The 24,173-nt window shown below is 48.2% G+C and overlaps 2 protein-coding genes across 5 annotated transcripts in view; one reads left to right on the top strand and one right to left on the bottom strand.

Annotated features, from left to right (window-relative positions):
- OLFM4 (olfactomedin 4) overlaps window positions 1-17,062 on the bottom strand; it is a 112,823-nt gene extending 95,761 nt beyond the window's left edge. The window contains exons 1-2 of one of the 3 annotated variants that reach the window (XM_054056300.1): window positions 16,957-17,062; window positions 15,403-15,681 (exon numbers count right to left, since the gene is read on the bottom strand). In XM_054056300.1, the coding sequence (XP_053912275.1) occupies window positions 15,403-15,556 (154 nt within the window). In that variant the 5' untranslated portion in view covers window positions 15,557-15,681; window positions 16,957-17,062. Of the gene's footprint in view, window positions 1-15,402; window positions 16,803-16,956 lie in introns of those variants that run through there. The other 2 variants (XM_054056303.1, XM_054056299.1) reach the window with 2 other exon arrangements.
- Window positions 17,063-18,635: 1,573 nt separating this feature from the next.
- Window positions 18,636-23,332, top strand: PCDH8 (protocadherin 8). Of its 2 annotated transcripts, none has more exons than XM_054057043.1 (3): window positions 18,636-21,482; window positions 21,624-21,831; window positions 22,297-23,332. In XM_054057043.1, exons 1-3 carry the CDS (start codon window positions 18,651-18,653, stop codon window positions 22,668-22,670), a joined length of 3,414 nt encoding a protein of 1,137 aa, XP_053913018.1. In that variant the 5' UTR covers window positions 18,636-18,650; the 3' UTR covers window positions 22,671-23,332. The 2 variants fall into 2 exon arrangements, with proteins under 2 accessions (XP_053913018.1, XP_053913017.1); XM_054057042.1 differs by having other exon boundaries at window positions 21,621-21,831.
- The last annotated feature ends 841 nt before the right edge of the window (window positions 23,333-24,173 follow it).

The following is a 24,173-nucleotide window of genomic DNA, read 5'->3' as shown; positions in this document are numbered from 1 at the left end:
CATCAATCTACATTTCCTGAAGTCTTCCATTGTAATTGAAAAAGAAATCTTGAGATATTTGGGTCATCCCTAAAATCCTCACCATCAGGACTGGGAACAATATTCCAATATAGCAACTGCTTAACTGCTTGCATATTCAGCCTTACATCTTAGCAAGACAAGACCATCAAAAAACAATTAATGCTCCAGATCTACTCTGAGCAAACTGTCTCTCACATGGTACTACAAAGGCTGTCCAGTAATAGAGAGGAGAGTCACAATTGTGTTCCATTGATGCTCACAGAGGCATGTTGTCCATCGTTATGTTAACAGAAAATCTTAACTGAATACAGCCACATTAGAAAACAAATATTTCCATTCCAGCTACTCAAGCTGAAAAAAAAGTTACATATTGGTAAGAAGCTTGTATATCTAGACTAGTCACGAAACTGCTGTTTGCTTGCTGGGGTAGCTCACTTCCCACTATGAGTACTTTGCTGGTTTAGTCTCTTGGTGTACTCATCCATCCATATTTTGGCGTGTTACCAGCTTGGTAGGACAACAGAGGATTTCAAGGTGCCAGCCTCCACTGTCTGCAGTTTTATTGTTTTGAGTTGGTTTTATTCATGCAATAACCTGGCTTACCCTCAGCTGCATTTTTTAAAGAGAGATACCAGGACTCACATTACGTTGCAAGAGAACTGTGTTCAATGAGTCTCTCTCCTTGTACTGGCAGTATTTACACAAGGACCAGAGAACTCTGTCAATGTTGTAGTAATTTTCTTAGGGGCTTGGGTATCTGCAATGCGATCTATCCCCATTCCAATCTATCCCCATCTATCCCCATTCCAAAGCTTCTGGCAAGCCTAGATCTGCTCTGGGCAGAGTGCTCACCCTCAAGACTGTCAGGATGCAGAGAAAAATATACGAAAAACTAGGTTGACCATGCAGCCCTCTCCAGGATATTCTCAGAGCACACCTAACACTGATGTGATTCAAGTCCTCACGAAATGCACCCTGAGGCCTCTTACTTTTAAAAGGACCTGGAAAATAAGATGCCAAAGGTACACTTCTTCTGTAAAACAGCCTGAAGAGGTTTTTATAGAGGTTCACACAATTATCTTGCCTCTTACATTTCTGTTCCTTCTTCCGTCCCTTCTCCCTGGAATCACGTATAAGGTATTTTTTCCTGCACAGTGTCTCTCCCCACCTCATAAGCCCATAACCTGGTAGTTGCGTCTTCTGTGATCAGTAGATTCAAACCCTCTCCAGCAGAGCAGAAAACAAGCCTGGGTCTCCAACTGCTTGGATAACAGCCATAATTAGGAGGCTACCGTGCAACAGACAGACTCTTCATTGTGTTCCAGATGTCTCTTGCAGCAAAAGAGTGACTCTTGTTCCATCCTTTAAGAAAAATTTAAATTAACATTTCAAAAGACTTTGCTGTGAGGTGATGGATGCTCCTCACTACAGCCAGGAGTTGGGCACCTTGGGGCTGCAGGTTGGAGGGATTTCAGTCTTCTGCCACCCATTCCTAACTCATAGGTCTGGTCAGCCCACCATGCCATTGATGTCCCTCTGAGAAGCCAAGCCCAGAGCCATTTGAAAGCTCTGGCTGGGCAAGTGAAAGCCTGGCAGCAGAGCACATGGATTTGGGAACTTCTGGTTTTGGTGCACTGCAGTGCCCAGGGCTGGAAATTCTGTAGCAACATCACATTCATTACAAAAATGAAGGATGTTGTTAAATTAAACATGAGGATGAATAATGAGAGCACGCGCTCTGTTATTTATCTGATTTTTTAAATCATTTTACATATTTTATATATCAGACCATTTCTAGAACAGAATGAGCCATAAATTTTTGTGCAGGGTGTCTGCGTCACTAGAATTGCCTATGCACCTTCCTGTGGGAAAATATGGTATTCAGGAAAGAATAGAGTAAATTTGGTACTACCTGGATGTCTCTGCTAAGAAGTAAGCACCAAAAAGAGACATTTTTGCTATGTGAAATGTTAGCTTTCAGTTGCTGTATTGATCCAGTGTGTGAATGAAGCCTTTCAAATCCCTTTAAACTAAAATGATGGCTTGAGGCTATCTGCAGTCACTTAAAGATAGTCTACTTCTTGGAGGCCTTCCTTTTCAGCTGTTCGTGAGGGAAGCTAAAGTCCCTGGTCACGGTTCTGGGCCAGGTTGTAACATCCCCAGCAAGTTCTTTAGCAGGGGAATTACAGACCAGGCACCCAGGGCAAGCAGAAAGCAAATACTGAGCTGAAATAGCAGAAGATCTATTTAAGGAAACATGTCTAACGTCTGTTTTGTCGAGCATATGTACTCTGCTCATCGCTGTGCACCATTAAGACTTTTCATGCAGAGATCATAAGATGCACATGAGCAATGCAGTAGCTAGGAAACTGCTATTTTTTTTTCTTTTTTATTTTGCCCTATCAAGACTTCATTCAGGACCATAGTAGCCTAAAATCACGCCAATGGCAAAAAATAAAGTCTCTCTGCCAATGATCTGAATGACAAGGTGGGCACTAAATATAGAGGGAATTTTCAGAGTAATTAATAGACAACAGGGATATTAATAGACAACAAGATATTTTTTCAGCTACAAGATTCTGGATAACTGAGAACAGACAAGACTACATTACACACTAAAACTCGTGTTTAACCACTGCTGGTAATGACAGGATCTAACAAGACAGGATGCTCTGTCCTGGCTGTGTTGATACTGGCAGGCAACCCCCCTAAGCCAGCTTGCCCTCCCACGATTTGAGGGAGGACACCCAGAGACAGAGCAGTCACCCCTTCCACCATCTCATGTTCCCTGAACAGCTGTACCCAGGAGCACAGAAGAAACCCTTTGGAGCAGCCCTCTGACCCATGATCCTAGTCCCTAGCTCCACAAGCTGTGAGGGCCTGGCAAGGAGACTTTCTCCTGACTTCCTCCTGACTTTCTCCTAGACTAAAGCATCCCAGCTTGAATATGTGAAGTCTGAACCAGGTGAAACGGAAAAAAAGAAACCTGTTCAAGCACTGCACAATCTCACTGCTTCATTTCTGGCTGGAGACCCCAAAAGGCACACAGGCCAGCAAGTTAATCTAAAATAACTAGAATATTCAGAAGCTGTCAGCTGGATCTCCTCGAGGTTCACAAGGGGCAGATCAGCTGCTTATTGCTTTCATTATCTGGATTACAATGAAAAGAGAAAAAAAGAAGGTAGAGGCAAACCCCTTGCCCGAATCTTAAACCAGCTGGCTACAAACCCCACACAGAGGTTTTGCTGCCAAAGGCAGGAGGGCTGACAACAGGAGATGGAGACATGGCTTCTAGCTTTCCCCCTCCTTGCCAAAACAGACCAAATGATCTGCAGCAGAAAATTCACCATAGCAGACACCACCCAGGGTACTACTCTAAGGAGTCCCATGTCCCTGCTGTTACCAGTTCTCTCAGGGTTTGGAGAAAACCTTTGCCATCTGCACCAGCTCTTGCAAGTGGACCTGGAGTGGCAGTCCCATGAGGACCACAAGCTGTGGGGCCATGGAGCCCATACCTTGCATTACCATTGCCCTGAAAAGCTGCAGCACCTTGCCTGCCCCCATCCCCATCAGCATCTCAAAACTTCCTACTTCCTACACCTCTGCTTCAAGTTGTCACAATGACCCCGCTCCAAAGATTTTTCATCCTCCTTCTATTAAATCTTGTCCTTCCGTTTTGTCCAACATGCATTCCTAATTTGTATTTCAAGTGCGCTCCTCATGAGAAATGCACTTACTCCACCAGGCAGGGCCTCAAATAGACACCTGCATTGGCAAAAGAATAGCTCTGTCTTCTGGTAATCCATCATATTCTGGGCCACATGAAGGGAATTCAGTAAATCCTCCTCAGAAGAAGTCCCTCGTGTCTCTGAACTGAACGGCTGGCACTCTCCACACCCTGTTCATCCACAACGTGCTGGCATCCGTAACGGGTAAATAAAAACGTTATTGCCAAATGCTTCTCCCTTCTCATTTCCAAAGAACAGCAGTCTCTTAATAGAAAATTTTGATTTACATAACCAGCAACTGATATCAAACTGATAGCACGGAGCAGCCAACACTGATAAGCAGAAATTGGGACATTTACCAGCTTCAGTATGCTTGAAATACGGTGTTGTCTCTTTAAAAACAATGAAAAACAATTCTGGATAAAATCTTTGAGAATGTTTTTGAGAATGTTTTATTTCCTCAAGAGAACGGATCTCTTTTCTCAAAAAAAAAAAAAAAAAAGAGACTCACTAATATTAAAATATACTGAACCTGATAGAACAGAACGTCTCCTTTGAAGTTGCTTCAATCTTTTTAAATATCTAAAGGACCTAACCCACACAGGGCTTGCACGTTTTCAGCTTGGAAAAAAATCAAAGCTTTCTCCCCTTTTTTCCCCCATGTGTACCCTCTTGCCAATTATGGGAATTAGAAAAAAATCAGTGTCTGAAAGAGGTAGGGTTTTTTACACTTTTGTAATTATGCATAGGATTTAGTCATTTGAGGAGAGGGACTGCTTCTGGGGAGAGTTTTATTCCAAGAGTTACATGCGCACTTTCATCCAGGATGGAATGTCAACCACCAGGTGATTTTTCATAGGTATTGCCACACTCCTCTGCTTAATAGTTCATCTCCGATTTGCTCAAACGATCAACAGCTCTTCATCTCTTTTATTAGTCTCTCTGTTTATCTGCCCAGCAATGAGCTCCAGCTCCTGCAGCCAGAGAACAAGCCGAGAATAGCTAGATCCAGAGCTGTGAAAGATATTCTTCCAGCATCATCTGGCTCCTTGGCAGAGTCTGTGGGCAGCTGTACTCACAGCCCCGTGCCTGCCGCTGGGTATGTCATGTGGCCATAGTGGTACTGGCTGAGCATCCCTGTCCTCCTGGACTCAATTTGCCTTTGATTCACCTTGAATCCGAGAAACTCATTATATGACCATTGTCTCAGTTTTGATAAATAAGGGCTTTTCTTAATGACTGCCCGTAAAAGATAGCCAACGTGTCTTATTTCTGCTGTCATACTTTGTAAATCTATGTACTGCCTTTAAGGACCATTCCCTTTGCTTTACAGGGCACACTTCAGCAGCACTTTTTCACAGCACACGAGCAGGATCTTTTCCAGCTGATTTGTAGCACAAGAGCTGGGTTTTCTCGCTGATGGATAAATAAAAAGCCTGAAAAAAAGGCACAGAGCAGTGAACAGGAGGACTACCTCAGGACTTGTCTGGATATTAAGGCTATGTTAGCCAATCTATAATTCCCAAAGTATATTTGCTTTTTTTTTTTCAGGAAAAACCCACCAAAAAAAAAATAGTGAGCAAAATGTTATCCCTGATGTAAAGGATGGAATCTTGCATGTCTATTGCCTTGTGCTTTTTTCTTCCTTCCTCCTTCTTCTTCCTTTTCTTCCTTTCACAAGAAAGACAAGTGAAAGCCCTGAGTATATTATAATAGCCACAAGCATCATCTATAAAAATCCTGTCTTAAACTATTACTCTTATCACATTGTTGCACCACCAAATTTCATAGGAAACAAATCACTAAATGCAACATAAATTACATCAACATTACAGTTTGGGCATAAATTATCTGAACTAAACAAAATCTGACCTTGCTTCTACCAGTTTGGTCAGCGTCTCCATTTTAGATGCTGCAGGTTATCCTTAAACATAAGTCTGTCCTTTCAGTTGATTTTTACATTTAAATTGGTTTAATAATTCATGACACAACAAGCATTAAAAAATAAGCATTTTCTAACCAAGGAACTAACAGTCTGTCAGCTTCAGCAGTAGATGTGACACAGCTGAACACTTGAATCAAAAAAAAAAGGAATATTTCCACATACTGTGACTGATGCAATTGTATACAGGCGTTTATTTGTCTGCTCAAAGTTTCAACCCCCATAGTTTTTTTTCTTTCTTATTGTATTTGTCTAAATCCAGTTGTAAGTTCTTCAGGGCAACAATCTGTCTCCTCATATGTTTGTAAAGCACCGTGTGCACCTATGGCACTCAGTAATAAGTAATTTCCTATCTGCTTATGATTAAAGAGGGATTTCAGGTGGAATATCGTAAATTGAAATGGACAGGCTAGGAAGACAGCTTATGTTACCGTCATTTAGTCGGACATTGTGCTTCAATGTGCTATGCACGGTTTGAGCTTGCATATGTGCAGCTCTAAATGCTTTTGAGAGTTGTCCTAAACCATTCCCCATGTCCTGACAGCATGCCCCCAAACACCACATCATGTAGCATAAGAGAGCTCTCCATTAAATGCTGTGTACTGCGGTACATGTTTGTTTCTAAGGGTATCTATTGCTTTTTCCAGAATTTCTCTCTGAGACCAAGCTAGACACATCACAGAACAACTGGAGAGACAGAAGTGCACTGCCTCAGAGGTGAAAAGAAAGTGGGATAAGCTACAGAAGGGGGAGCAGAGAGAAAAGGTGAGAATTTGTTATATTAATAGGATCGCCTGGTGACTCACTCAAGGCATGGACACATCCAGATAGGTCTGTTCCCCACTTAATGGTAATTGGTTTGTGCAGGTGATATAGCAAACATGAGAGTCCAGCTGCATGGTGCATGCTAAGATGAAGCTCCCAGCATGCTCGGTATTGCTATATTTTTGTCAGCACAAAGGCATGCAATAGCCTTCTGGGAGCAGTCTCAGCTCATGACCTTGCCTGCACCCCAGGACAATATGGTACCTATTGATGGCCATCCCAAAATCCCTCCTCCTCCAGAAACTTAGTCCTACATATACCCTTGCTGTCCCCTAAAAGCCTAGCTGCTTTCCTTCAGCCCTTCCTGCTCCAGAACCCTCAGCTTCCCACAGAGTACCCGTACCCAATCCCTGTTGACTCAGATCGATCAAACCATCTCAGAGTTAAAATTCCCCAGCTACTCCCAGATCACATCTCACAGCCTCCTCAACTCCAGCTGCTGGCCCCAAAGCCTCTGGGACTCCAGGATTCCCACCATGTCCCCCTCATCACCTCTCCCCCACAAGTCTTTAGCTCTTCTACCTTCCTCCAACCCCCTAACACTCTCCAACTCCACATCTAAACCCCATCTCACAACCCCAGTTTCCCCCTCTATGGTCTAGCAAAATTTCCCCCTAACTCTTTCCCTTTCAAATCCTCCCACCAACTCCCTTCACCACCCAGTCCCATCCCCCTCGCCCACCTTTGCTCACTCACCCGAAGCTCTGTCATCCCACTGTCTCCCCGATATGCTCTCCCTACACAGACAGTCCCAGCTGCCTCCACCTGTAACGCTCCTATCTGCCATGCCACTGACAGCCCTCATGTCACACACGGACAGACCTTCAGCTTCTCCCACAGTTAGAAACCCCACAGCCCCCATTCCACATCCTCTCCAAAAGAGTTGGTCCTTCCCAACCTAGTGATTCTATGATTCTATTATTCTATGAAATTCCCATCAACAGAGACCTCACTGAGACTTTGGGTATCTGGAAGTGTTTTAGAAAAATAAAATCAGTAGTTTTAATTTTTTTTTTTTCACTGCAGCATTTCTAAGGGATCTAACCATATACTGCCCTCTGTGGAGTATTATTTCAACTGTAAGACAAGGAATTGCCTCACCGAAGAACACAGAGAGAAGCCATGGCATGGCAGCGTAACCTAGATCTTCAAAATGACGTGGTACACCTTAAACAGATTGTGCCTGAGCATCATTTTTTGCTGCCCAAAATGAGTTCCTCACAGGCTCAAGGCTCACCTGAGTATTCAGCCTTTGACTGCCTTAGAAGTTCATTTTCCTCCTCAAAAAGCTACAGTCCTTCTATAATGCTTCAGTGCTATTTATTCTCAAACACTGTGTTCCTTAGGCAGCAAAATGAAGGAGCCCCATGCAGTGGTTCCTTCCTCGTTGAGAAGAGTAGAGAAGGTTTATGGCTGCAGGGAAAATGAAGCTGAGAAGGTCAGTCTGTACCTCGAAGACAGTGAATTAAGAAGTCATCACCTGGGCAGCCAAAGTTTGTGGCTTAATGAGCAATCGCTGATCAAAATCCCCATCACGCCACAGGCAGTTTGCATGATTACAGGATGTACAGGACAGACCTATATATTTCAACGGCTGTGACACCCAAGAGAGTTGCACTGGAAGTACGTTAGTAAGACTGCAAAGTCAGGCACTCAGACTAGGAAATATGGGGCCTAAGGTAGTCTTTGCAGCCCCAGACACACTGTGATACAATCCTTATTTGTACAGTGAAGTGTTATTTCCCCACTGGCGTCCTGCTCTGCTCCACAGACCTAAGAGCCTTCGTACCCTTCAGTGGCGTGCCTGGCTCCTTGCTCCATGCTGCAGTTTCCTCACATTACTCAAGTCCTGCTCGAGATAGAAGCAATAATTTTCTCATAGACTTTTCTTTGGCCTTCCCCACTCTTAAAGTGGAGTAATTCAGAGATGTTAATTATCTCATTTCCATAATGAACCTGTGGAAAGAGACTGTATCATTAACTCCATATTACAGCTGGTGAGCTCAGGCACAAAGAGATGCAGGTTAATAGATTAATATCGACTAACTGTGCACACCTAAGCTGAAACACTCAAGGACTGCTTTCTCCTCACTTTGGAGGGCCTGACAGTGCAAACTCCACAATGCTCTATGTGTGTCTCCCTAGACTTTAAGGAACAGATGCTGGAAAAGCATAACTCCACCTCCAGCCCTCCGGCAGTCATCCCCAGGGCTGCAAGCCTTAGGTTTCTCACACAGACCATGTGCCATTTGAGGAGACACAGAGGCAAGACCAGCACTGAGGTATCATAGCTAACTTTTCTTGAAACCAAGAGGGTAAGGGATATTTTGCAAGTGAGTTTTCATGACTGTTCCCTGATAGAAGAGGGATAGTTGGCTCTGTCTCACAGATACCTGGAATAACAACCCAAGTTTGTGGCAGACTAGGAAAAATGGTGCTATGAGCAGAACAGAGTCTTCTGACTTTTCTCTCCCCAGACCTTCATCCCTGCTTCACTCAAACTCAGCTGTTTCATTCTTCACCTGCCTGAGACCACAGAGAGGTGCAGACTGCTTTCAGGCTTCTGGATCTGCCTCGCTTGTACTTAAAATGAAAGCCAGTCCCAGCTAAGGTCATGGTGTACTCAACTGCAGGCAGTACCTGGGGGTTTACTCTCTAATGCTTAATCTCTACCGCTCCATCTCTGCTCTGCTTAATGGATGCAGGCTACAGTGTTTAAAATATACAGCCCAGTTTGGTTGAATGCTCACAAAAATAGCACAAGTTACTTGTCTGCTTTAGCAGGGCATCTTCTTGCAAAATTTCAAGTCCTCAAATGAAATCATAAAAACTCCATGGTTAAAAAATTTAAAAAAAAAAAAAACAGAAAAGAATAAGAGGAGATCCTGGATATTTATCCCATAGGCACACCAACCATAAAAAAATAGCATGGGATAATTTTATCCTAGCCCCCTTTCTAGAGATAACTGAACTGCTTCAGCTGAAATTTTCTCTTAGAAAGTTAAACAGTTAATACTTGCTGAAGAAAAAGCTCCTGAAGACAGTCGTCTATACAATGTAAGTATTGTTATTACAGGACTCCTTATAGGACACAGAGAGCCCTGTGTGCCTTACCCCAATGGAACCATTCACTACCTCTGCCCCTTCTCCCTTTGTCTGCCCCTCCTCTACCCCTTCCCAGCCCAGCCCTGCCAGGACCAGACTCATTGCCATCCACACAACCTGTAGCTCCACTATACGTATTTGCAGTTTCTTATAGTTTGCACTTTTTGCTGTCCTTATCTCCTGTAGGTCTGCCACAGGTTTTTGGGAGGGTTAATGACTTTATCCCTGAGCTGACCACACATTCTCCAGTCAGCAGTGAGCATCAGGTGTTCATGTCACGTTATGTGTCTTGGAAAGCTGCATTTGGATGCAGTATTTCTTCCTCTTTGCAATGCCACGGTTGTCTTGCACAAGCCTCCTTACTCTTTTGATGGACTGTAGCCAGCTTGCTCATTAGTCTATTATCTAATTGCTTATCAGTCACACTCTCAAGTTCCTCATTACTTCACTTACACAGCTACAGTAATTAGATTTCACATTTCTTTAGACTCTCATGGCATTGTTTTAGCCTACTGAGAAGGCACTCATATATAATACTCATATACTATAAATTATCTCCTACAATTATCATATTCATTATAATATATCACATAGACATATACATACATAATGCTACTGAGGCAAACTCAAACCTCTCCACTTTTAGGTGTTTGGGATGCTCCAGGAGCATCTCTGAATACTTGCTTATCTTTTAACTTCTGTGAGACTTCACCTATTTGTGACCCTTCACTTAAAAACCGTGCCCAATAGCATCATTTTCTACTTCTCACCCACCACTGCATACCTCTCCCACAAAACAAAGCCTTCAGATCTAGTCACAGCAGCGATGCAAATTTTTTAGGCAGAAACAAAAATTTGATGTTTAGTACAGCAACAAACAGAAAGTTGCTTATTTTTTGGGATAACATAGATTTTATGCCTCTTTTTTGGTATAATTTGTTGCATTTCTTTAGCACCTATTCTCTAAGCCTCAAGCTTTTTTTTTTTTTGTTTTGCCTTTTTTTTTTCTTTTGCAAGATCATTCCACGCATTTATTACAGCACTTAAAAGGCAACAATTTATTTAATTTTTCAGAACAGAATTTTGCAGACTTCAGGGCCAGATGATTCTTTTTTTCCTGGGGATCATGTGTGAAAGATGTGCTGGTGTCTGTATTCCCAGATGTAAAAACCACAGACCCTGGGTGGCATCTGAAATTGTGCACCTCTTTTTAAAGGGAATTAAATAAGTGAATGTACCAGGTGGTTAAACTTGAAAAGGCAAACAGGTAATTCCTCCCCAAACCGGAAAAGGGCCGTATCATCACAGGCTACATCTGCAGAAGTAAACTAAGCAGAGCCAGAATATGACACATTTTATTCTGTGTTACAGATGCAGCCCTAGAGACTGAAATGGTTTCCAGATTGCCTCCTCATCCTGCTGTGGTGCACATTTATAGGTGCAGGAAGGACGGGTGACATTTAAGGACTGACTGGCTATCTCCTAAAGACAGGCTCTCTGGGCTACAGTGCAGGTAAGTCCTTCAACCACTGGAAACAGCTCTGCTCCTCTCCACTCTACCACCAGCTCTGGTCTAGGGTCATGTCACCCAGAGGCAGCATTGTGCCTCCTCAGCTAGACCCCTTCAGCAAAGCGTATGTGGAGAATGAGCAAACGCCATGCATGAAAGATGGGCAGTGAGTACAGGAATGCTTTGTAGCTCTGGAGGTCAAAGTCCTGTGGAGGTCAAAGAATGGCATATTTGAACAAAAAAAAACTAAAGAGAAAAGTCTTCCTGTGGCCTCATAAAGCAGTCTGATCTAATCCTGAGCAACACCCTAAACTCACAAAATGCAGCAAAATGCAGCAGTAGAAAAACTTAAAGCAAAAAATCCTGGGTAAAATACCTGAGAGTACCTAAATGATCTACGAACCAGATTTCCACGGGTTCCTAAGTTTCTGAAGTTTACTTCTCGTTGACTCTGTATGAATATCTGAAATGCTAAATTTCTTCTAAAGGGATGTGTTTGCTCTCCATCCTCCTTTATACTGTCATGTGCCATTTCCTTCTCTTGCTCTGCCCAGAGCTGGCTGCACGTCAGGCAGCAATGTGCTGGTAATTATCAAAGCTAAAATCGGTCCTTATAAGAAACCCATTAAAGGTGGAGACCGAGAGGGAGGTTTAACTCTGAGCCCCACCTGCAGATAGAAAAGGGAGATGATCCCAAACTCAGGATGAAGGAAAGTGGCCTGATCGAATTTACCACCTGCCTTCAGTCCTGGGGGGGGGGGCTCTTCAACATGCCAAAATAAAACCTTGGGCTGGGCAGATTTCTGGCCCCTGGAGGCGGCTGGCTGAGGGAGGATGCTTGCCTGCTCCCCAGCAGTAAGCAGCACTCCTGCCCTGGCAGGTGGCCAAGCGTGGCAGCCGCCTGTGTCTGGGCTCTTCCCCTGCTCTCACAGCCTCTTCAACAGAAGTGACACAAGGCACACTCTTGCTCGCAGCCTGCTGCCGCTCAGGAGATTGGGAGAAGAAGAGACTTAGTCCTTCACAGCTGGGGGGCTCTGACTTTGCAAGCTGAGGCGCGATTAAGATGGAGGATGAGGGGGGAAAGAAGGGGGAGAAGGAGAGGCGAGATGGAGAAAGGGACTCACAGCACAAGGCTGAATCCCTGCCTCTCCATCACATTTTTCCCCCATGCCACTCTTCACTGTAATCCTCCGGGAAACAACCAGGAGGAGACCAGGACACAAACCTGCAAAGCACCCCAAGCCCAGGAATCAGAAGCTGTGGCACTCTGCCCGAGCTCATTAACCCTGCTGTGACACTGGGCTAATTAGTTCAGGCATGGCATTATGCTATTGCAACGTCTCCATTTCCAGAACCTCAACAAGTATTGCTTCCCAATGTCTGTTCCCTCCTGTCCTGTGGATATATCGTGGGGGGAACAAGAAGTCACATATGCAGGGTAAGACTGAAAATATAGACAGCAGAGAAATGGGGAGGATATTTCTATTGGCATAGTAACGATATATTGGCATGTATGCAGATATCCTTGTGCTTATGTATGAATATGATCTTACTGGGACGTACATAAATGCTAGGAAGGAGGCAGACCCCAAGGAGTGATACAGCTGTGCTTATTCAGTGTGGCACTGGGTGGATAGCACTGGGTGGGTGGCATTGAGTTCCCAGGACCAGCAGAAGGACACTGAGAAAGGGACCTTGCATGCCAAATAGCAAGGGAGCTGCCTCTCAGAGAAATCAGTGGAGCCCATCACAATCGCCACACGTAAGTATTCGCAGAGGACTGTACATCTTCCTAGTAGCTGAGAGGCGGATTTTTTCCACCCATTCATCATTCGTAAGGGCCTAAAATCCCAAACAGTCCTTCAAGGAGGAGAGTGTGAACGAGACCCAGGAGGAAACAAGGAACTGCTGGAGGAAAGCCAAATAGACCAGCCCAGACACCTTCAAAGTGGTATGAAAGACATCCCAGCCAGGTGTACAGCAGCAGCCATGGAGGGGGAGCACCAATTCACAACAGCCAAGAAGCCATGTAGCTCCCCTCTTTAACATCCCAGCGGTCTGACCAAGCCCCAAGCTATGGAGAGGGTAGGCATTTCTTCTAGAGGTCTACATCACCCAGGTGTGAATAACTACTCTGTTACCTGCACCCCTAAAACCAAGGCACTGAAGCAAAATAGCCATAAAGGACCTGCACAACAAAGGTTGTTCCTTCTAAGGGCATTTCTGATCTCCTATCAGTTCTGCTGGTGGGTGAAGAAAAGGATTCGGGCTGTTACCTGTCTGATACACCCACAGCCTCCAGTGTGTTTTTCTTCATAACATTCTTATGAGGTACAGAAGTGTTCTGTGGATGTGAGGGGCCAAGTATGAGAGAGCCTCAAGCCCGCATCCAGGCTAAAATATGTACAACTCCCACGACATTCAGTGGCAGTTGAGTACCTAAATACCGCAGATCTTAATGGGGCTGAGCATCATTAGCTTGCTTCAGATCACAGAGCAGAGAACTGAACCCAGGTACCTGCCTAGCAGTTTAACAGATGAAAAGCCTTATCTATCTGTTCTGGGGAAGAAAAGGTAGAGGGTAAAGAGAGCTGGAAAAGGGAGGACAGAAGAAGGGATGGACACTGGGAGGCAAGGTTATGTAGAACCACAAGTTGTGTTGTGGGGTAGGAGGGAAAAACTCATACCTAGCCACTTTGCAGGCAAGCCACACAAGGGAGCACCCCAAAAAGCCCACAGTAGACCACAGCTGAGGACCACATGGGGGGGCCTTTAGGAATGCACTGCTCCAGGGACACCTCCAGGCAGCATGCACGAGGCCCACGCTGTGTGGGGAATGCGAAGAACTGGTCTTTTGTTTCACGCCCCTTTGTTTTAACCTCTTGAATCAAAGACCCCAGCTGCTACTCCGGGAGAGGCTAGAAATTAATCCAATTAAAAAATAAATTCCCTGTGGAATCAAAACTGCTTGCCGGGTAGGGGGTATGGGCATGCAATATCTTTCTTCTGCAAAACAAACTCTTTCTTCTAACTCACATTTCACAGAGGGGAGATCGAGAGAGGGAGGCATTTGGAGCAAATATAATAAACAAATGATTGGGATGATTTATAACCCTGGTACCATCCCGCAGCTCACAGGAAAGATTGCAGATTCTGTCTTCTATAGCCTGCAAGGCCAGAGACAGAAGCACAATGCTGCATGCTACCCTCTAACACAAACAGTCATAGAGCAACAAAACCCTTTGCCGCTTCGTTCCACTCTTTTGTTTTCCAGGGTTTTGGTCAGCCCAGCCTTGTGGAGCTTGACAGGTTAACCCACATTTCCTTGGTTGCCACAGAAATGATTAAACAGGGGGGGATTGTTTAGGCCACGAAGCAGAAGGAATTCCTTTGTTTTTGTATATCACTCCAAGGCAGCCGAGCCCACCAGGATGCCCAAGAAGAAAGAGGCACGGGCTGAGTGCAGAGACAGGTTTCCAGGGAGGGAGTTCGTGCCACCCCTCTGGAGGCTCAGAGACAGGGGGTGGGGGAACATATTGCATCCCAACTGTACCACTGGAGAGAAGTCAGCCGGACCCTCTGCGTATGTGGGTGAGCAGGACCAGCTGGAGACCATTCCCAGATAGCCTGGCTTCTCCCTGTGAAGCTCAGCAAAGCCCCAGCACTGCCCTAGGGCTTCTGCTACAAAGAGATCCCACCCCACTGCCCTGAGGGCAAGTAGTAACCACACGGAATATGTTTAGGGGAACTGGGGCAATGGGAGAGGGGGACTTCCAATAGCCATGGATTGGTACCCCTAAGATCTCCTGGGAAAGGGGAAGTGTGTATAACACAACCACTCCATTGCCTTGTGCATGCATTAAGCTGTACATCCTCCCTCAAGGTCTATGTGGTCCTGAGGTAGTGCGCTGGATCTTTATGGGAGTCAGTTTCTCTTACAGCCCCAAAATGTAACACCTCCCAGCTTAGCTCCACCAGCAGAGATCCCTGGAGAGAATCCCAGCCACCTGCTGAAAGGAGCAAAGTCTTACCCAATCACACCTGGGACACTGATGCTTTAGGAGGCAGGCAACCTCATTGTGCTGAATGAAGGTGATGGTGAAAAGGGCCCGAGCCGTAGGAGGATAGGAAAGAGGGGGAGATCCTGTTTTTTTGTAGCCCTTGGTAAACCAATAACTATCTTGGAGAAGGGAAGAGGACACACAAGTTTTATTTTTAAAACCTGGATCAGATTCAGGTGAGACGTAAATTTAAAGCTAAAAAGAAACTACCTGGAGTGATTTGCTGGCCATCATTGACCTGGTTGCTGGTGGCATGAGGCTGGTGGTCTAGAAATGCTTTCACTCCGCAGGAGTAGCACATTACCCAGGAATTCAGGTTCATAGGGATGAGTGGAGGAGACTTGCTTTTTCCTTTTCCTGACATCCACCTCTAAGAGCAGCTTTGATATCCATGTCTAAGAGGTACGCAAAGGAGCTTGGCAGCAGAGATCAGACCTCCGGACACCGTGAAACACCTCCTTCTTAGCAGGCTGAGTCTCTGCAACAACACTAAGTGCAAGAAAGCTGGTAAATTATTAAAACAACCTTGCAACAGCTCACGAGAAACCACCAGTGCCTCACATTCAAAGCAAAGGCTGTAGTGTGAGAATCCCCATTAGTAGCAATACGCACAGTTTGCAAGAACATATGTCCTCGCATGGAGCAATCAACCAATCTGGGCTGTTTAACCACAATATTTCAAAGAAGTGCTTTTAATGCAGCTGATCCGTATGTTTATTTTTGAGCTGTAAGATGGGATTCTTCACTAGCCTTTCAGAACATTTCTGTAATGGACTCTATCCAAACTATCGAGGAGAAGGCTCTGCTCCAGCGGAGCAACTAATATGTTGAGGGTTTTTTTTTAAATCAAAGTCACGACTGTGGGGGAAAAAAGAAGAAAAGAATAATAACCCAGGCAAGGAAGAAAGTTCATTTTGCCCTCTAAAAAAAAAAGGCAAGAGGAGCAAGACCCCACCGGGACCCTCTTACGAATGGGTTTGGATCGAAAGTGCATGAGATGAGGACTGGGTGGGTGGGAAAGGGGAAAGATTTCCAAGCCTCTCCTGATGCAGATTCTTAAGCACACATTGAAAATAAAGCCCTTTGCACCCTTTCCTCTTGCAAAGTGTGTGGGAGGTGAAAACAGTTCCTGGTTTATCGATTGATTGATTTTTTATAAAGAGTAAGAGCTACTCATGGAATAGCTGTTCCTTTGCAGGGGGGAGATTTGGGGGGGGGAGAAAGGTCTGGTCTCCTTCCCTGCTCAATCTAATCCTAATTAAAAATAAATTACATGCTGTATGGAACTTGAAATGGCAAAGATAATCCTGTTACACACGAGGGGCCTCCCCGCTGCCCGCTGCCTGCTCCCAGGCGCGCAGTCAGACCCTGGACCCCAGGCCCCGACTCCCCGGCCCGGTTGGGACCCCGTCCCGATCCCGTTGTTGCCCGCCTCGGCAGACAGCGGCTGCGGGGCCCCGGCGCGCAGGAGAAGGAGATGCGCGCAGGAGAAAAGAGATGCGCGCAGGCTTTTCGTATGGAAACCAGGCGTTCGGGGGAAGCTTTTGTTGGCTGCTGAGCGTGCCTCCCTTCCCGCGATCAGGCGCGATTTAAATCCCATTTCCATAAGCCGGCGCTGCGGGCAGCCCGCTGACACCCCCCCTCCCCCCCCCCCCCCCCCCCCCCCCCCCCCCCCCCCCCCCCCCCCCCCCCCCGCTCGCGTGCCGACCCGCGCAGCGACCCGCGCAGCGACCCGCGCAGCGACCCGCGCAACCAGCCGGGTACCCGCACGGAGCCGGGGATGGAGCCTCCCGGGGTGCCGCATCGCTTCGGGTGCGCAGCGCCTGCACCCAATGACACACGGAATGGGGGGGAGGAAGGAGAGGAGGGAAGGGAAGGGAAGGGAAGGGAAGGGAAGGGAAGGGAAGGGAAGGGAAGGGAAGGGAAGGGAAGGGAAGGGAAGGGAAGGGAAGGGAAGGGAAGGGAAGGGAAGGGAAGGGAAGGGAAGGGAAGGGAAGGGAAGGGAAGGGAAGGGAAGGGAAGGGAAGGGAAGGGAAGGGAAGGGAAGGGAAGGGAAGGGAAGGGAAGGGAAGGGAAGGGAAGGGAAGGGAAGGGAAGGGAAGGGAAGGGAAGGGAAGGGAAGGGAAGGGAAGGGGGGAAAAAGGAAAGGAAGAAGGAGAAGGAAGAAGAGAAAGAGGAAAGGAAGAGTGAAGAAAGGAAGGAAGGGCATGCAGTTTCCCGGACAGTGGATGCCCCTCGGCCCGCAGCTTCCCTCCCCGCTGGGTCTCCGCTCCCCGCGGCACTGCGGGCCGGGGGCTGCGCAGGGCTCGGCGCGGGGCCTCGGTGCCTTGCGGGGCAGATGGTTTCGTTCCCCCCGGTTCGTGCCAGGTTTCAGCCTCATGCTGTTATTTTGTTCTTCTGGAACGAGACTGGTGTTGCTTCCCAGAGAGGCCCTATTAGGACAAAAAGAAAATCCTGTGAATAGGCGTAACAGGGCACCAGGAGGGATAGGTCTTAAATGTATTTTAATATGAGCGGGGCATTGTGTGTAATTCAGCGCTCATCATCGTTTAGTCAAAGAGTTATGGCAGTGATTGGGAATGAATAGAGGGACATAATGGATACATGTGGCGTTTGCTCATTATATTCAACTTAGTCCAACTCCTCTGTGGAAACTGTTCAACTTTCTCTCCCTTTAGCCTGTCATAGTGAAATAATACAGACATTGGTTCCTCGAATGGGATAGCCTGCCATGCTATTATATTTCTACAGCTAACGAGGGCTTCATAAGCCTTTGATACAGCCTGATCTTTGAAACCTTTCCAAATCTCCTCAAGCTTATGCTAAATCCTATTTGGAACTTTTTTTTCTTTCTTTCTTTCTTTTTTTTTCCTCCTCGCCTGCTAGTGCCCCAGGCTTAAGAAACCCGGGCGGTGACATGCATACTAAAGCATGAGGGGACACCTCCTGAAAGGCGACTTACGGCGCTGATCACAGGCTCTCACGCGAGTAACACACCACTCCGGGCGCTCGGCTGAATGCCGCCAGCCCCCCTCTTTCCCCCTGCTCCGCGCACCCTGCATCCTGCATCCCGCTAATCCGCGCACCCACCCGCGCCGCGACATGCCACGACACGACATGCCACGGCATGGCACCTGCCCGACCTGTGGCGCAATTAACAAACCCCGCCGCGCGTTTTACTCCGTGCTCCCCCTGCGCCAGCTCCGGAGAGAGAAAATACGGGAGATGGGGGGGAGGAAAGAAGGGGAAAAAGAAATAAGTAAAGGGGAGGGGAGGAATAAAGACGGGGGAAAAGGAAAAAACCCAAACGCCGGAGAGTTAAAGAAAACAAAGGCGAGCGCCCCGCGCCCCCGCTCCGCCGGCTGCCGGAGCCGCCCGGCTAAGGGAGCGCCGGGGGCCGCCCGCGCCCCGCCGACTCCCATTGGCTCCGCCGCGCTCTCATTTGCATAGCGCCGTCTATGAAAGCCGTGTGGAGGCGCGGAGGGGCGCAGACGGCGGTGGAGGGGGCGCGGAGCTGTGTCCCGAGTACCGCGCATCGCTCCCCCCCCCCCCGCATCCCGGGAACTGGGCATCATCGCCCCCTGCGCCCAGAGCACCGCGCATCGCCCCCTGCATCCCGGGCACCGCGCATCGCCCCCTGCATCCCGGGCACCGCGCATCGCCCCCTGCATCCCGGGTACCGCGCATCACCCCCTGCATCCCGGGCACCGCGCATCACCCCCTGCATCCCGGGTACTGAGCATCGCTCCTGCGCCCAGAGCACCGCGCATCACCTCCTGCATCCCGGCTACCGCGCATCGCCCCCTGCGTCCCGGGTACCGCGCATCCCGGGCACCGCTCATCACCGCCCCGTCGGGCTGAGCCCCGCGCCCGGTGCCATGACCCCCTCACAGCTGCTGGCCTTCGCCTGCCTGCTGTCCTTGTCCCAGGGCAAGACGGTGAGGTACCGCACCGACGAGGAGGGAGCGCCGGGCACGGTGATCGGCACGCTGGCCGACGAGATGCCGGTGAAGGCGCCGGGGGAGATGAGCTTCCGTCTGATGCGGCAGTTCAGCAACAGCTCGCTGGTGCGAGTGCGGGAGGAGGACGGGCAGCTGAGCATCGGCGAAGCGGGGCTGGACCGGGAGCAGCTGTGCGGGCAGGCTCCCCAGTGCGTGCTGGCCTTCGACGTGGTGAGCTGCTGGCGGGAGCGCTACCGCCTGGTGCACGTGGAGCTGGAGGTACGCGACATCAACGACAACGCACCACGCTTCCCACGAGCCCAAATGACGCTGGAGGTGTCGGAGAGCGCCGCACCCGGCACCCGCCTCCCTCTGGAAGTGGCCGTGGACGAGGATGTGGGCTCGAACTCCATCCAGAGCTTCCAGGTGTCCCTCAACAGCCACTTTGGTGTGGAGGCACAGACCAGGGCAGACGGAGCACGCTGCGCCGACCTGGTGCTTCTCCAGGAGCTGGACCGTGAACGCCAGCCCTCCTACACGCTGGAGCTGGTGGCCAAGGACGGTGGCAGCCCGGCACGCTCAGGCACAGCCACTGTGCACGTCCGTGTCCTCGATGCAAATGACAACAGTCCTGCCTTCGCCCAGGGCTCGGTCACGGTGGAGCTGCCCGAGGACGCACCACCCGGCTCCCTGCTGCTAGACCTGGATGCCGCTGACCCCGATGAGGGCCCCAATGGAGAGGTAGTCTATGCCTTCGGCAGCCAGGTGCCCCCTGAGGCACGGCGACTCTTTCGCCTCGACCCACGCTCAGGCCGCCTCACACTGGAGGCCGCTGTGGACTACGAGCGCACCCGCACCTACGAGCTGGACGTGCGTGCCCAGGACCGTGGCGCCAGTCCCCGCACCGCCACCTGCACTGTCATCGTGCGTCTCACTGATGTCAATGACAATGCACCGCGCATCAGCATCAGTGCCCTCCGTGGTGCTGCCAGTGCCACCAGCGTGGCCTACATCAGCGAGGCAGCGGCCAGTGAGAGCTTCGTGGCCCTTGTCAGTGCCTCAGACCGTGACTCGGGTGCCAATGGCCAGGTGCGCTGCAGCCTCCGTGGCCACGACCACTTTGCCCTGCAGCGTGCCTACGAGGACAGTTACATGATTGTCACCACAGCAGCACTGGACCGCGAACGCATCCCTGAATACAACCTCACAGTGGTGGCTGAGGACCTTGGCTCACCACCCTTCAAGACTGTCCGCCAGTATACAGTGCGTGTGAGCGATGAGAATGACAATGCACCACTCTTCACCAAACCCCTCTACGAGGTGGCCGTTCCAGAGAACAACCCCCCAGGTGCCTACATCACCACCGTGGTGGCCCGTGATCCTGATCTTGGCCACAATGGGAAGGTCACCTACCGGCTTCTGGAGACACAGGTCATGGGCGCCCCCATCTCCACCTATGTTTCAGTGGACCCAGCCACCGGGGCCATCTATGCCCTCAGGACGTTCAACTATGAGATCCTCAAGCAGCTGGACCTGAGGATCCAGGCCACTGATGGAGGCTCCCCACAACTCTCCAGCAGCACCCTTGTCAAAGTGAGGATGGTGGACCAGAATGACAACCCTCCCGTCATCATCCACCCAGTGCTCACCAATGGGACAGTGGAAATCAGTGTGTCCAGCAAGACCTCCTGTGACTCCTTGGTGGCCCAGATCAAAGCTCGAGATGCAGATGATGGCGCCAATGCAGAGCTCACCTTTGCCTTCCTGGAAGAGCCCCAGCAGGACCTCTTCACCATCAACCCAAGTAGTGGGGACATTGTGCTAAGGGGTGACCTCTCTGAAGAGCTGGGACAGCTGTTCAAGGTCATCCTCACTGTAACAGACAATGGCAGACCCCCCCTGGCCACCACTGCCACAGTCAACTTTCTGGTGACCGCCACTGCACCTTCCAGTATCCAGGAGACAGCCAAGCCCAGCTCCTGGGAAGGAAAGGCTTTGCAGTGGGACATCCCTCTGATTGTGATCATCGTTCTGGCAGGCAGCTGCACCCTCCTTCTGGTGGCTATAATCACCATCGCCACCACCTGCAATAGGCGCAAGAAAGGGAATGACATCAAAACCAATACTTCTTTGAAGGAGCAGATAGATATCTCCCACCTGGAGAAGGGCCAGCAAGAGGAGGGCAGCCAGAGGGGGAATGTGTTTGAGGTACGAACCTTTCCCAGCAAAACCTCTTTCACCAGCCCTGACCCTTCTCCGACTGCGGAAGAGATCTCCACCACTGAGAGCAGCAGCGACAGCACTTGCCTCTACGAGGGTCAGAAGAAGCTCAGAGGACCGAGCGGGGAGGTAAGGCTCTATCATGGGGAAGGGGGTTGGCAGGCAAAAGAGGTGTCAGAGGATGTGAATTGCAGAGATGCGATTCTGATGTTGATTTACCCTTCAGTACTCCCCTCTCTCATCTTTCTTTTGATCTCCTCACCCCAGCAGGGTTTTGCTGCCACTCCGAGCTACGGCAAAGAGTCTGCTCCCCCCGTGACCATTTGGAAAGGGCACTCATTCAACACCATCTCTGGCCGAGAAGCAGAGAAGTTCAGCGGCAAAGACAGCGGCAAAGGTGACAGCGATTTCAACGACAGTGACTCGGATATCAGTGGAGATGCCCTGAAGAAAGATCTCATCACACACATGCAGAACGGTAGGGTTCAGCCCCTGTTCTGGGCTCACCCCTCCAGACAGACAGACAGGCAGACAGGGAGGTGGACAGAGGGACCCATCCCTGGGGCCCAGTGATTAGGCGGGGCAGATGGGGCAGGGAGCCTGATGCTGCATGAATCAAACTTCCCGTCTTTTCACAGCAGACTGCAAGATGCTGGTCTCTCTCTGCACTCAACACCCCACACAAATTAGCAGATGCTGGAAGTACTGTAGGATTGGGGGGATTTCTCCTCCCTTAAATGCTTCACTTAAAGTTAGGATTGTAAGGAGAGTCCTTAGCAAAACTACATAACCTCCCCAAGCAGGTTTTTTTGTTGTGGCATAGAGCATCACCTCCCCACTCCCACCTCCATTGTCTTGAATCGTCCCATGACTGATAACTCTGAGGATTTTGAATGATGTGGATTTATTACTGCAGTAACAGGTTTCTCCTCTCTCTCTTCAGGTCTGTGGGCATGCACAGCCGAGTGCAAGATCTTGGGCCACTCAGACCGCTGCTGGAGCCCTTCCTGTGGCCGAGCCAACCCTCACCCCTCTCCCCATCCTTCGGCACCTCTCTCCACCTTCTGCAAGAGCACGTCCTTGCCCAGGGATCCCCTTCGCAGGGATAACTTTTATCAAGCCCAGCTGCCCAAAACGGTGGGGCTTCAGAGTGTCTATGAGAAAGTGCTGCACAGGGACTTTGACCGGACGATCACGCTCCTCTCCCCGCCACGCCCTGCACGGCTCCCTGACCTTCAAGAGATTGGAGTGCCCCTTTACCCAGCTCCCTCGACTAGATTCCTCGGCCCCCAGACTGATACAGCTGAGAAAGTGTAGCCCAACACATTCCCCGCCCAAGTACAAACGTCCCTGTGCGCACACGACTAGGTCACTCCCGAGAGCCTTTAAGTTATTGACCAGATCTGGTGTTATACATGTAAATATGCAAGATGTGCCTTAAAAATGAAGTTGTTGGGAAAGATTTCCTATCACGTCAGTACTGTTTGATATTTGCAAACAAAAAAAAAATTGTAGTTAATGTAATTTTTATGAAATGTGCAGTATTTAAATTTTTTTTCACGATTTCTACATTGTTTTTTGGGGTTTTTTTGCTTTCAGTTCACTCATAGCCTGCCATTTTTTGTAGTGTTTTTAACTTGTACATTGTGTAATGTAATGTTTGTACATAATGAAAATTGGTTATATTTTTATATAATAAAAGCTTAAAAAATGGGAATTCTTGCCAAAGGAGCTGTCTTAAAGACACAATAATAATAATTAATAATAATAATATCCTGAATATGTAGAACCTTGTAAGGGAAATTCCTCTTTCACGGTATTATAATAACCTAAGCAACCCAGTGTACTGAGAAGTTTGCCTTGCCAAATGTGACTTGTATTTCTTGAGTCTGTGGTCAACTTAAAGTTAAATGTTATTTAATTGCCTTTGATTCCTGTAATCTGTGTCACTTATATACACTAATAAAGGTTTTGTGATGTGTCGGAGGGATCTGTTTATGGATTTCATACTTCAGAACACAAATGTCTTTACAGGTCGACAAAAGTATTTTGTGCAGAGAAAAGCAGTGGGTAGGAGCACAAATGATGCTACTTTTAGTCTTGCCCATCCTTCATCTCCAGCAACACCTCACTAGAGGCTCAGCTCTAAAGATTTAAATGATGGATTTCAGGGTGGGAGGTCTGTGTAACAGAGCTGGCCTTCGCTTTGCGGTGCCTGATCTGAGCTCTTCCAGCCCTATCCTTCACTGGTGGGAACCAATGTGATTTTAGTGAAGCAAAAGAAACAATGTCCATCTACCGAAGTGTTCATGCTGTGCAAACACCTTTGCATTAGCAGCCACTTGAGTACTTTGCTTTCTGATCTGCTTGAGGCATTGATTTGAGTCAAGCTGTATAGGTATGTCCCTTATTTATTCCTAGCCTTACTAAAGGACAGTGATTTGCATTTTTGTACGTGTATTTCTACACAAAAAGGATAGGTTTATATTTGTGCATAAAACAGAGACTGAATAGATGGTGATTAAGATTGTTTGTGCTTCATATTTTACCTCCTCCTAGAAATGACAAAGGCCTGAAAAAAAAACGTAGAGAGCTCTGAAATTCCCTCTCCTTCAGGTTTCAATTTAAAATCAGATCTCAAATCCTTCTGCTGAAGTCGGGTATAGAATATCACGCAATGAAACAAATTAAGCATGACCATTTCTTCCTGGGTTCAAAAAACTGTTTATAACAGAGATGATACTTATAATGGAGTTTTAATATTGGATTAAACTTTTCCAAAAGGAAGGGCTGCAACTCACTTGGATTGTATAATTTTGC

This window comes from Cuculus canorus, chromosome 1, assembly GCF_017976375.1.
Source record: "Cuculus canorus isolate bCucCan1 chromosome 1, bCucCan1.pri, whole genome shotgun sequence".
NCBI lineage: Eukaryota > Metazoa > Chordata > Aves > Cuculiformes > Cuculidae > Cuculus > Cuculus canorus.
The sequence above is the reverse complement of the archived record's forward strand: the minus strand, read 5'-3'. Positions and strand labels throughout refer to the sequence as shown.